This window comes from Anolis sagrei, chromosome 7 (assembly GCF_037176765.1).
Source record: "Anolis sagrei isolate rAnoSag1 chromosome 7, rAnoSag1.mat, whole genome shotgun sequence".
NCBI classification, from domain to species: domain Eukaryota; kingdom Metazoa; phylum Chordata; class Lepidosauria; order Squamata; family Dactyloidae; genus Anolis; species Anolis sagrei.
This window is the reverse complement of record NC_090027.1, coordinates 42,897,590-42,909,847: the sequence shown is the minus strand read 5'-3', so window position 1 is coordinate 42,909,847 and position 12,258 is coordinate 42,897,590. Positions and strand designations below refer to the sequence as shown.

The following is a 12,258-nucleotide window of genomic DNA, read 5'->3' as shown; positions in this document are numbered from 1 at the left end:
CTCTACAAACTTGATAGTTCCTCCGTGGTGTGATACTCCCCAGGGCAGGGCCAGATGTGTTGGCATTCCAGGCATGTTCCAGGCCTGGTTTGTTGTCAGTTTTCCAGGCATGTTCCAGGCGTGTTTGCTTATCTGCAGATGTGGGAAGGAGAAGCGTTTGGCAGTAGAGATCCGAGAATGCACTTAAAGAAACACAGAAAAATCAAAACCACATTGACCGAGAAGTCCGCCCATGGCTTATCGTTGATTACTAACTGAAAGCCGAGAAAACAATCAGCGCACTAATGAAATTCTTCTACAAACAAGGCAGCTACTTGGTAGAATCCACCCTCAAACCGTTCAGTAGCCATGCGCTGGCACAAGCACGTTATGGCACAGAAGCCTGGGGTTCAGATACCAACTTTTGCAAAACCTTGGAAATTTGGCAGAAGAAGTTCCTCCGAAAACTTTATCCGCTTCCAGCTGGAACTCCTGCTGCACTTCTGTGCACTGACTCTGGATGGCCATCAGTAAAATCAAAAGTAGATCGTGCCCATTTAAGAGACTTGCTACTCTTCAAAACAACCCTCTTCCAGTGTTGTGTGGTTGTCGAATATGACCCCCCCCCCAGGCATGTAGCCGGGGGGAGGGGGGGCTTGAGGGGCTTCACCCCCCCCCCCGAAATTCTCATGGTGGTTCACGAAAAGGCCTTACTGGTGCATTATTTAAACTGTTATGTTTATTCATATCATGATCTGATCACCATACTCAATATATCCCATATGCATGGGGGTATTGGGGTAATGATACTAAAGGTTTGCTAGGGTAGACCCTCTTTCACTCAGACTCAGCCCCCCCGAAACTCAGCCCCCCCCCGAATCGAAATCCTGGCTACGGGCCTCCCCCCCCCCCCACAATAAAAGATAGTTTATAATCAGGGAATTCATACTTTTGCCAAGGACACCAGGCTGGAATGATATAATAAGGGCTGGGTTTTGGCCAATCTCTGTAACAGCGTTTCTCAACCTGGGGGTCGGGACCCATGGGGGGGGGGGGTTGTGAGGGGTTGTCAGAGGGGCAGGCCCGTAGCCAGGATTTCGTTTCGGGGGGGGGGGGGGGCTAAAAAACATTTCAGGGGGGGTTTCGAGGGGGGGGGCTGAATTTCGGGGGGGGGGGGCTGAGTCTGAGTGAAAGAGGGTCTACCCTAGCAAACCTTTTGTATCGTTACCCCAATAATGCCCCCATGCATATGGGATATATTGAGTATGGTGATCAGATCATGATATGAATAAACATAACAGTTTAAATAATGCACCAGTAAGGCCTTTTCGCGAACCACCATGAGAATTTCGGGGGGGGGGGGGTGAAGCCCCTCAAGCCCCCCCCCCCCCCCCGGCTACATGCCTGCAGAGGGGTCACCAAAGATCATCAGAAAATTGGGAAGTTTGGTCCAATTCTATCGTTGGTGGGGTTCCGAATGCTCTTTGATTGAAGGTGAACTATAAATCCCAGCAACTACAGCTCCATCCAGTTAGAGCACTCAAGGGCCAGAGCTTCCCAGTTCTCAGTGTCTATGCCACAATTTTAAAGGTTGGCTTTGAGCCCATCTTTAAATCTCTTTTCCTGTCCTCCAACATTCTGTTTTCCATTTTTGAGTTCAGAGTAGAGCAACTGCTTTGGGAGATGGTGATCTTTGGGCATTCAGACAACATGGCCGGTCCAGTGGAGTTGATGGCAGAGGACCATCGCTTCAGTGCTGGTGGTCTTTGCTTCTTCCAGCACGCTGATGTTTGTCCGCCTGTCTTCCCAAGAGATCTGCAGGATTTTATGGAGGCAGTGCTGATGGAATCGTTCCAGGAGTTGCATGTAATGTCTGTAGACAGTCCACGTCTCACAAGTGTATAGCAGGGTTTATTTATTTATTTATTTATTTATTTATTTATTTACTTCACTTGTATACCGCTATTCTCAGCCCTTAGGTTGGGATGACAGTGGTTTTATAAACAAGCACCTTGGTATCCCTACGGATATCCCGGTTATCAAACATTCTCTGCTTCATTTGGAAGAATGCTGCACTCGCAGAGCTCAGGGGGTGTTGTATTTCAGTGTCAGTGTTGACTTTTGTGGAAAGGTGGCTGCCGAGTTGCATGTGACTTCTGTAGACAGTCCACATCTCATAAGTGTATAGCAGGGTTGGGATGACAGAGGTTTTATAAACAAGCACCTTGGTATCCCTACGGGTGTCCTGGTCATCAAACACTCTCTGCTTCATTTGGAAGAATGCTGCACTTGCAGAGCTCAGGGGGTGTTGTATTTCAGTGTCAATGTTGACTTTTGTGGAGCGGTGGCTGCTGAGTTGCATGTGACTTCTGTAGACAGTCCACGTCTCGTAAGTGTATAGCAGGGTTGGGATGACAGTGGTTTTATAAACAAGCCCTTTGGTACAGGCCCGTAGCCAGGATTTCGTTTCGGGGGGGGGGGGGGGCTGAATTTTTTTCAGGAGGGGTTTTTTTTTGGGGGGGGGCTGAGTTTTGGGGGGGGGGCTGAGTCTGAGTGAAAGAGAGTCTAGCCTAGCAAACCTTTTGTATCATTATCCCAATACCCCCATGCATATGGGATAGATTGAGTATGGGTGATCAGATCGTGATATGAATAAACATAACAGTTTAAATAATGCACCAGTCAGGCCTTTTTGCGAACCAACATGAGAATTTCGGGGGGGGGGGGGCTGAAGCCCCTCAAGCCCCCCCCCCCCCCCCCAGCTACATGCCTGCTTTGGTATCCCTACGGATGTCCCGATTATCAAACACTCTCTGCTTCATTTGGAAGAATGCTGCACTTGCAGAGCTCAGGGGGTGTTGTATTTCAGTGTCAATGTTGACTTTTGTGGAGCAGTGGCTGCCGAGGTAGCGGAAATGGTCCACATTTTCTAACGTTACACCATTAAGCTTTATTTCTGGCATTGGAGAGGGATTGGCTGGTGACTGCTGGATAAAATATTTGTTGTTGTTCATTCGTTCAGTCGTTTCCGACTCTTTGTGACCTCATGGACCAGCCCATGCCAGAGCTCCCTGTCGGCCGTCACCACCCCCAGCTCCTTCAAGGTCAGTCCAGTCACTTCAAGGATGCCATCCATCCATCTTGCCCTTGGTCGGCCCCTCTTCCTTTTGCCTTCCACTTTCCCCAGCATCATTGTCTTCTCTAGGCTTTGCTGTCTCCTCATGATGTGGCCAAAGGACTTCCGCTTTGTCTCTAGTCTCCTTCCCTCCAGTGAGCAGCCGGGCTTTCTTTCCTAGAGGATGGACTGGTTGGATCTTCTCGCAGTCCAAGGCACTCTCAGCACTTTCCTCCAACACCACAGCTCAAAAGCATCTCTCTTCCTTGGCTCAGCCTTCCCGAAGGTCCAGCTCTCGCATCCGTAGGTGACTACAGGGAATACCATGGCTTGGACTAGGCAATGGATCTTTGTTGCCAGTCTGATGTCTCTACTGTTGACTATTTTATTGAGACTGGACATTGCTCTCCTCCCAAGAAGGAAGCGTCTTCTGATGTCCTGGCCACAGTCTGCATCTGCAGTGATCTTTGCTCCTAGAAATACAAAGTCTGTCACGGCCTCCACGGTTTCTCCCTCTATTTCCCAGTTGTCAATCATTCTTGTTGCCATAATCTTGGTTTTTTTGACGTTTAGCTGCAACCCGGCTTTTGCACTTTCTTCTTTCATCTTGATTAGAAGGCTCCTCAGCTCCTCCTCGCTTTCGGCCATCAGAGTGGTGTCATCTGCATATCTGAGGTTGTGAATGTTTCTTCCAGCCATTTCCACCCCAGCTTTGCATTCATCAAGCCCTGCACATCGCATGATGTGTTCTGCATACAAGTTAAAAAGGTTGGGTGAGAGTATGCAGCCTTGCCATAGTACGCCTTTCCCAATCTTGAACCAGTCTCCTGTTCCGTGGTCAGTTCTGACTGTTGCTCCTTGGTCCTTGTACAGATTCCTCAGGAGAGAGACAAGGTGGCTTGGGATGCCCATCCCACCAAGAATTTGCCACAATTTATTATGATCCACACAGTCAAAGGCTTTAGAGTAGTCAATGAAGCAGAAGTAGATGTTTTTCTGAAACTCCCTGCCTTTCTCCATTATCCAGCGGATATGGGCAATCTGGTCTCTCGTTCCTCTACCTTTTCTAAACCCAGCCTGAACATCTGGCAACTCTCTCCATGTATTGCTGGATAAAATATTAAACATTATTAAATACAGCACATAAAATATCACACAAACAGCCATTGTCTGTAAGCAGTCGTGAGTCACTGCAATTTCAACTTTAACTTTAAATAGTCCTATGATGGGCCGAACATTAGCACTCTCATACACTTTTATCTTGGGGACGCACACTTTAGCAAATGGTTTGCAATGCCCAATGCTTCCTATTCTGGGGCTGGAAAGATAAACTTTGTAAGGGTTCAAGCCTGAGGAAGCCGCTATCAAAATAATTCTAGGATGTTACAGTTATTTTTCCTGGAAACCTGGGCGTCTCCGTGGTCCTCTCTCCCCTCCCACTTGTTTGGTCTTGCACAATCGCTGAGAGATGCATGAATTCTTTGTTGGAAGCAACTCGAAGGTCCTGCGCGTTGATTGTTGAGCTGGGAATAACAAGGCAGGCATTCACTCCCAAGACAAGCTCAGTTCAGACTTTTGGCAGCAAAGAAGGACCCTCCGAAAAGCCTCTGAAAATGCCTTCTCCGCAGAGCAATTATCCTTCGTATCTTGCGCTTTCCATCTTCAATCTCATCTGTTGCTGCTTTCCCATCGGCATCGCCGCCGTCATCTACTCTTGCCAGGTGAGCCCATCCTTGCCTTTTAAGGTATTCTTTGAATGTTTAATAGAAAACAAACACACACACACTTCAAACTGTATTGTATGTGTCTATACTGCAGTTTCAAAGTGCTTTGCTGATCCAGTTGTGTAACAACACAATTTGTCCCTGCAGGAGACATCTCTAACTGTCTAAAATACACACATATGTACCAAAATTACTTTTTAGCAGAGGATTCTCCGCTTCCATTTGGTTGGCTTCTCTGTAGTTTAATATTGTTCCTTTTGTCATGAATCCAACAAGTGAGAGACTTTGCCTGGTTGTTACATTAACACATTCCCCAGGAGTTTATATCTTTAAACCATTACATAAAGTATTTTCATTTCTCTTAAATAGCTGGCTAGATTCTATTTGTCTTTCTTTCTTTCTTTCTTTCTTTCTTTTTTTCTTTCTTTCTTTTTTTCTTTCTGTTCTTTCTTTCTTTCTTTCTTTCTTTCTTTCTTTCCTTCTTCCATCCATCCACCCACCCACCCATCCTTCTGTCTATCTCTGTCTGTCTGTCTGTCTATCTCTATCTATCTATCTATCTATCTATCTATCTATCTATCTATCTGTCATCTTTCTTTCTTTCTTTTTTTCTTTCTTTCCTTCCTTCCTTCCTTCCTTCCTTCCTTCCTCCCTCCCTCCCTCCCTCCCTCCCTCCCTCCCTCCTTCCTTCCTTCCTTCCTTCCTTCCTTCCTTCCTTCTTCCATCCATCCATCCATCCATCCATCCATCCACCCACCCACCCATCCTTCTGTCTATCTCTCTCTCTCTCTATCATCTTTCTTTCTTTCTTTCTTTCTTTCTTTCTTTCTTTCTTTCTATTTGTCTGTCTGTCTGTCTTTCTCTATTTTCTTTCTTTTTGTTCTTTATTTCTGTCTGTCTACCTCTATCTATCTATCTATCTATCTATCTATCTATCTATCTGTCTGTCTGTCTGTCTGTCTGTCTTTCGGTCTATCTCTCTCTCTCTCTCTCTCTCTCTCTTCCTCTATCTGTCTGTCTGTCTATCTATCTATCTATCTATCTATCTATCTATCTATTTTTCTCTCTCTCTAGCTATCTATCGGATTGTTGTAGGTTTTTCGGGCTATATGGTCATGTTCCAAAAGCATTATCTCCTGACATTTCGCCTGCATCTATGGCAGGCATCCTCAGAGGTCTGAGACCTCACAACAGGTGAAATGTCAGGAGAGAATGCTTCTGGAACATGGCCATACAGCCCGGAAAAACCTACAACCTAGTGATTCTGGCCATGAAAGCCTTCAACAATACATCTATCTATCTCAATCAATCAATTGATAGATAATGGATGTAATGTTCTTAACTGCTTTAATGTGCCTTAATTTTCATCTTAATTTAAATGTTTATGTTAACTGTATGTTGTTTTCAAGGCATTGAATAGTTCCCAATGTGTAAATCTTGCTTGAGTCCCCTTCGGGGTTGAGAAGGACGGGGTGTAAATATCTATCTCTAAGAGAGGAAAAAACTTTATGTACAGGTTTTAGAGATATAAACCTTTGGGATATTGTGAGGAATATAGATATATATAATTACATTAAGAACTACCCCATTCTTCATATCCCTAAACGTATACAAAAAAGTATTTTCCTCTTTCTAAGCTTATCTGTTTATCGTTTATCATCTTTCTTTCTTTCTCTAAGAGAGAGGAAAAGTACAGATTTGGAGATGTAAATTCTTGGGATGTATTGTATGTGTGTGTGTGTGTGTATCTATATAAATAAAAATGTAATGTTCGTTTGTGCAATTAACATAACTCAAAAACCACTGGGTGATTTGACACCAAATTTGGACACAAGAGACCTCTCAGGCCAACGAGTGACCCATCACTCATAAAAACACTGAAAAACACAGTGGGAAGGACTTACAATCCCCCAAAAGCTAAATAACGAAAAGCTAAATGACAATACAGAAAAAAAGGAAGGAAAGAGCGGAAAAGAAGGGGAGAAAGAAAGAAAGAAAGAAAGAAAAAAGAAGGAAGCATGGAAGCAAAGAGCGAAGGAAGGAAAGAGGTAGAGAAGGAAGAAAGGAGAGAAAGAGGAAAAGAAAAAGGGGAAAGGAAAGAAAGGGGTAGAGAAGGAAGGAAGGCGAGAAGGAAAGAAAAAAAGGAAAGGAAGGAAAGAGGGAGCAAAGGGAGAAGGGAAAGAAAGAGGGAGGGAAGGAAAGACAAAAGGAAGGGTGGAAGCAAAAAGCAAATGAAGGAAGGAAAAGAGGTAGAGAAGGAAGAAAAGAGAGAAAGAGGAAAAGAAAATGGAAAGAAAAGAAAGGTAGAGAAGGAAAGAGTGAGAGCATGAAAGGGAGCGATTGAAGGAGGGAAAGAGGTAGAGAAGGAAAAAAGGAGAGAAAGAGAGAGGGAAGAAGGAAAGACAGAAGGAAGAATGGAAGCAAAAAGCAAAGGAAGAAAAGAGGTAGAGAAAGAAGAAAGGAGAGAAAGAGGAAAAGAAAAAGGGGAAAAGGAAAGAAAGAGGTAGAGAAAGAAGGAAGGAGAGAAAAAAGAAAGAAAAAAAGAAAGGAAGGAAAGAGGGAGCGAAGGAAGAAGGGAAAGAAAGAGGGAGGGAAGGAAAGACAGAAGGAAGGGTGGAAGCAAAAAGCAAATGAAGGAAGGAAAGAGGCAGAGAAGGAAGAAAGGAGAGAAAGAGGAAAAGAAAGGGGGAAAGAAAGAAAGGTAGAGAAGGAAAGAGTGAGAGCAGGAAAGGGAGCGATTGAAGGAGGGAAAGAGGTAGAGAAGGAAGAAATGAGAGAAAGAGAGAAGGAAGAAGGAAAGACAGAAGGAAGGATGGAAGCAAAAAGCAAAGGAAGGAAAGAGGCAGAGAAGGAAGAAAGGAGAGAAAGAGGAAAAGAAAAAGGGGAAAAGGAAAGAAAGAGGTAGAGAAAGAAGGAAGGAGAGAAAGAAAGAAAGAAAGAAAGAAAGAAAGAAAGAAAGAAAGAAAGAAAGGAAGGAAGGAAAGAGGGAGCGAAGGAAGAAGGGAAAGAAAGAGGGAGGGAAGGAAAGACAGAAGGAAGGGTGGAAGCAAAAAGCAAATGAAGGAAGAAAAGAGGCAGAGAAGGAAGAAAGGAGAGAAAGAGGAAAAGAAAAAGGGGAAAGGAAAGAAAGAGGTAGAGAAAGAAGGAAGGAGAGAAAGAAAGAAAGAAAGGAAGGAAGGAAGGAAAGAGGGAGCGAAGGAAGAAGGGAAAGAAAGAGGGAGGGAAGGAAAGACAGAAGGAAGGGTGGAAGCAAAAAGCAAATGAAGGAAGGAAAGAGGCAGAGAAGGAAGAAAGGAGAGAAAGAGGAAAAGAAAGGGGGAAAGAAAGAAAGGTAGAGAAGGAAAGAGTGAGAGCAGGAAAGGGAGCGATTGAAGGAGGGAAAGAGGTAGAGAAGGAAGAAATGAGAGAAAGAGAGAAGGAAGAAGGAAAGACAGAAGGAAGGATGGAAGCAAAAAGCAAAGGAAGGAAAGAGGCAGAGAAGGAAGAAAGGAGAGAAAGAGGAAAAGAAAAAGGGGAAAAGGAAAGAAAGAGGTAGAGAAAGAAGGAAGGAGAGAAAGAAAGAAAGAAAGAAAGAAAGAAAGAAAGAAAGGAAGGAAGGAAAGAGGGAGCGAAGGAAGAAGGGAAAGAAAGAGGGAGGGAAGGAAAGACAGAAGGAAGGGTGGAAGCAAAAAGCAAATGAAGGAAGAAAAGAGGCAGAGAAGGAAGAAAGGAGAGAAAGAGGAAAAGAAAAAGGGGAAAGGAAAGAAAGAGGTAGAGAAAGAAGGAAGGAGAGAAAGAAAGAAAGAAAGGAAGGAAGGAAGGAAAGAGGGAGCGAAGGAAGAAGGGAAAGAAAGAGGGAGGGAAGGAAAGACAGAAGGAAGGGTGGAAGCAAAAAGCAAATGAAGGAAGGAAAGAGGTAGAGAAGGAAGAAAGGAGAGAAAGAGGAAAAGAAGGAAGGAGAGAAGGAAACATAAAGAAGCATCCCAGTTCTTTCCCTCTCTATAAGATTTCTTTCTTTCTTTCTCTCTCTAACAGAGAGGAAAAGTACAAATTTGGAGACATATATTCTTGGGATGTATTATGCATGTATGTGCCAAATTCAACAAACATCCCAACTCTTTCTGTCTCCAAACCAGTGCAGTGAAAGTGGTGCCAAACTGCGTTAACTTGACAGTGTAGATGCACCCATGATTTTAGAGCCTTGTTTTTGTGGGTGAAGCCCCTCCCTCTGCACGCAAACTTTCTCTCTTTCCCACCCTATTTTGGCCAAGTTTGCATCTTTTCTGAACTCCTCTCCCCTCCTCTTCTTGTTTCCATGATCGTATCAGCTTGGAATGCTGCCTTTCCTTGATTGCAAAATGTTATTGAATTCTCTTTTTCATGAGAGTATTGAGACAGAGAATGAGAGAGAGAGAAAGAGCGAGCCCAATATAGTACCATTACTGACAATAACAATAATAGTGGAAACCTTTGGATGGGGAATAAATAATGCTGTTGAGAACTATAGCATTTTTTCACTACTCCAACCTTTTGGAATGCTCCGTTTGGAAGCTAGAAAAAGAAGCAATCACACTATGCAACACAATTTTTGTTCCTGGCTTATTAATGCCATTTCCTAATTGTTTCTATCATAAAGACATGAAAAAAAAGTTTATTAAATTGCAAAATGTTTTGTTTTTACTGAGCACGTTTTGCTATAATTTTTCAATGAGTGTCTCACTCAGTCTCAATCAATTCGACCCAGTTTGTGGCAGTCACAAAAACAAAGTTTCTAGGGGATAACAACGACTTCCAAAGCCAGGACCAAACAATTAAACAGGAAAGGACACTTTCAAAGCAGGAACAGAATTCCCACCCTGATTCATGTAACATAGTGTTATTGCGTATCTTGACCCAACACTTGAACAATGGTATAGGACAGGGCTGGGCAAACTTCCTTTCTTTGGTGGTTGCGTGCTAGCACTCCCTGCTGGGAGGACAGGCTGGCTGGCGATGGAAGGAATGAAGGAAGGGAAGGAGGAAGGAAGAATGAAAGGGAGGGAAGGAGGGAAGGAAGGAATGAAAGAAAGAAAGAAAGAAAGAAAGAAAGAAGGAAAGAAGGAAGAAATAGTGGAACAGTGGAAGGGAAGGAAGGAAGAAAGAAAGGAAGGAGGGAAGGAAGGAAGAAAAGAGAGAAGGAAGGACAAAAGGGAAGGAAGGAATGAAAGAAGGAAAAGGAGGAAGGAAAGAGAGAAGGAAGGAAAAACTAAAGGGAAGGAAGGAAGAGTGGAAGGGAAAGATGGAAAGATGGAAGGATGGAAGGATGGAAGGAACAGTGGAAGGGAAGGATGGAAGGGTGGAAGGAAAGAAGGAACAGTGGAAGGGAAGGGAAGGGAAGGAACAGTGGAAGGGAAGGATGGAAGGAAAGAAAGGAGGAAGAAAGAGAAGGAAGGAAGGACAAAAGGGAAGGAAGGAAGAAAGGAAGACCTAAAGGGAAGGAAGGAAGTGAAGGAGGAAGGAAAGAGCGAAGGAAGGAAGAATGAAAGGGAGGGAGGGAAGGAAGGAAGGAAGGAAGAAACAGTGGAAAGGAAGGATGGAAGGAAGGGAAGGAGGAAGGAAAGAGAAAAGGAAGGAAAAACTAAAAGGGAAGGAAGGAAGGAACAGTGGAAGGGAAGGATGGAAGGAAAGAAGGAAGGAACAGTGGAAGAGAAGGGAAGGAAGGAACAGTGGAAGGGAAGGATGTAAGGAAGGAAAGGAGAAAGAAAAGAGAAGGAAGGAAGGACAAAAAGGGAAGGAAGGAAGGAAGAAACAGTGGAAGGAAAGGATGGAAGGAAGGAAGAGAAGGAGGAAGAAAAAAGAGAAGGAAGGAAGGACAAAAGGGAAGGAAGGAATGAAGGAAGGGAAGGAGGAAGAAAAGAAAGAAGGAAGGAAGGAACAGTGGAAGGATGGAAGGAAGGAAGGGAAGGAGGAAGGAAAGAGAGAAAGAAAGCAAATGAAAGGGAAAGAAGGAAGGGTGGAACAGTGGAAGGGAAGGATGGAAGGAAGGAAGAACAAAGGGAAGGAAGAGAGGAAGGAAGGAAGGAAGGAAGGAAGGAAGGAAGGAAGGAAAGAAGGAAGAAACAGTGGAAAGGAAGGATGGATGGAAGTAACGAATGGAAGGGGGAAGGAAAAAGAGAAGGAAGGAAGAAAGGGATGAAGAGAAGGATGGAAGGAAGGAAAGGATAGAGAAAAGGAAAGTAAGACAAAAGGGAAAGAAGGAGAAAGAGGGAGAGAGGGAGGAAAGAGGGAAGGAAGGGAAGAATGGAAGGAGAAAGAGAGAGGGAAGGAAGGAAGGTAAGGAGGAAAGAAAGAAAGACATAAGGGAGGGAAGGAGAAGGACAAAAGGGTGGAAGGGGGGGAAGGAAGGAAGGAAGGGAAGGAGGAAGGAAAGAGAGAAGGAAGGAAGAATGAAAGGGTGGAAGGAAAGGAGAAAGAGAGAGGGAAGGAGGAAGGAAAGAGAGAAGGAAGGAAAGATAGGATGGTGTGAGAGAGCAGGACCTGAGAAAAGAGCCCAAGGGGCCATATCTGGCCCGCGGGCCTGGGTTTGCCCCTAACTGGCATAGGATCATAGGAGCTGTAGTTTGGCATTTCTGGTGGAATTTCCTTCTCTGGAGTTTCTGACACAGAGGTTGGATGATCATCTGGAAGGAGGGCTTGGATGGTGCCTTTGTTGCTGGCAGAAGGGAGTTGGACTGGGTGTTTTTTGGGGATCTCTTCCAGATCTAGGATGTGTTGATTCTATGATGTTGTTGGTTCCGTGAAAGATTTTGGGTTCTGACGTCCTTCCTTCCTTCCTTCCTTCCTTCCTTCCTTCCTTCCTTCCTTCCTTCAGGTGAACAATGCCAATGCCGTGGGGAACAGCAACATGGCTGCCAAAGCGTCCCGCACGGCCCGCACTCTCAACATTGTTGGGATCGTCCTCGGAGTGATCGCTATTATTGCCGGCATCGTGTTTTTCGTGGTTGTGGCAAAGAAGGCACACTGAAAGTGCTGTTGGGGAGGCACCACATCCATCCGGCTTGGAGGAACAACCCAAGATCTCTCCATTAATGGGAGATGAAGAAGGAAGACAGAGGAAAAGAGCCTTTGTTCCTGGTATTCTCCCTCTCCCTGTCTCGGTGCTTTAATGCTTTGCCTGCCTTTAATGCCTTTGGAGCAATTCTCAAAGCTGTAAGCCAATAAAGCTCCAAATGCTTTGTAATAAAACTCCAATGTGTTTTGGTGCATCTTCTTTTCCAAAGTTGACCCCAGGTCCATGGAGACAGCTTGACGCCACTTCCACTGCCATGACTCAATGCTATTGGACCCTGGGAGTTGTAGTTTGACAAGGTCTTGAGCCTACTCAGCCAAAGGATTCTGGGACCTCATCAAAGCATAGCAGAGTGAAGATCTGTACGGTAGAATTAATGCAGTTTTGACACCACTTCACCTGCCATGGCTCAA

The 12,258-nt window shown here is 44.6% G+C and overlaps 1 protein-coding gene across 1 annotated transcript; it reads left to right on the top strand.

Annotated features, from left to right (window-relative positions):
• Positions 1-4,539: 4,539 nt before the first annotated feature.
• LOC137097521 (synapse differentiation-inducing gene protein 1-like) lies at positions 4,540-12,021 on the top strand. Its single transcript, XM_067470819.1, has 2 exons — positions 4,540-4,815; positions 11,648-12,021. Exons 1-2 carry the CDS (start codon positions 4,567-4,569, stop codon positions 11,798-11,800), a joined length of 402 nt encoding a protein of 133 aa, XP_067326920.1. The 5' UTR covers positions 4,540-4,566; the 3' UTR covers positions 11,801-12,021.
• Positions 12,022-12,258: the final 237 nt, after the last annotated feature.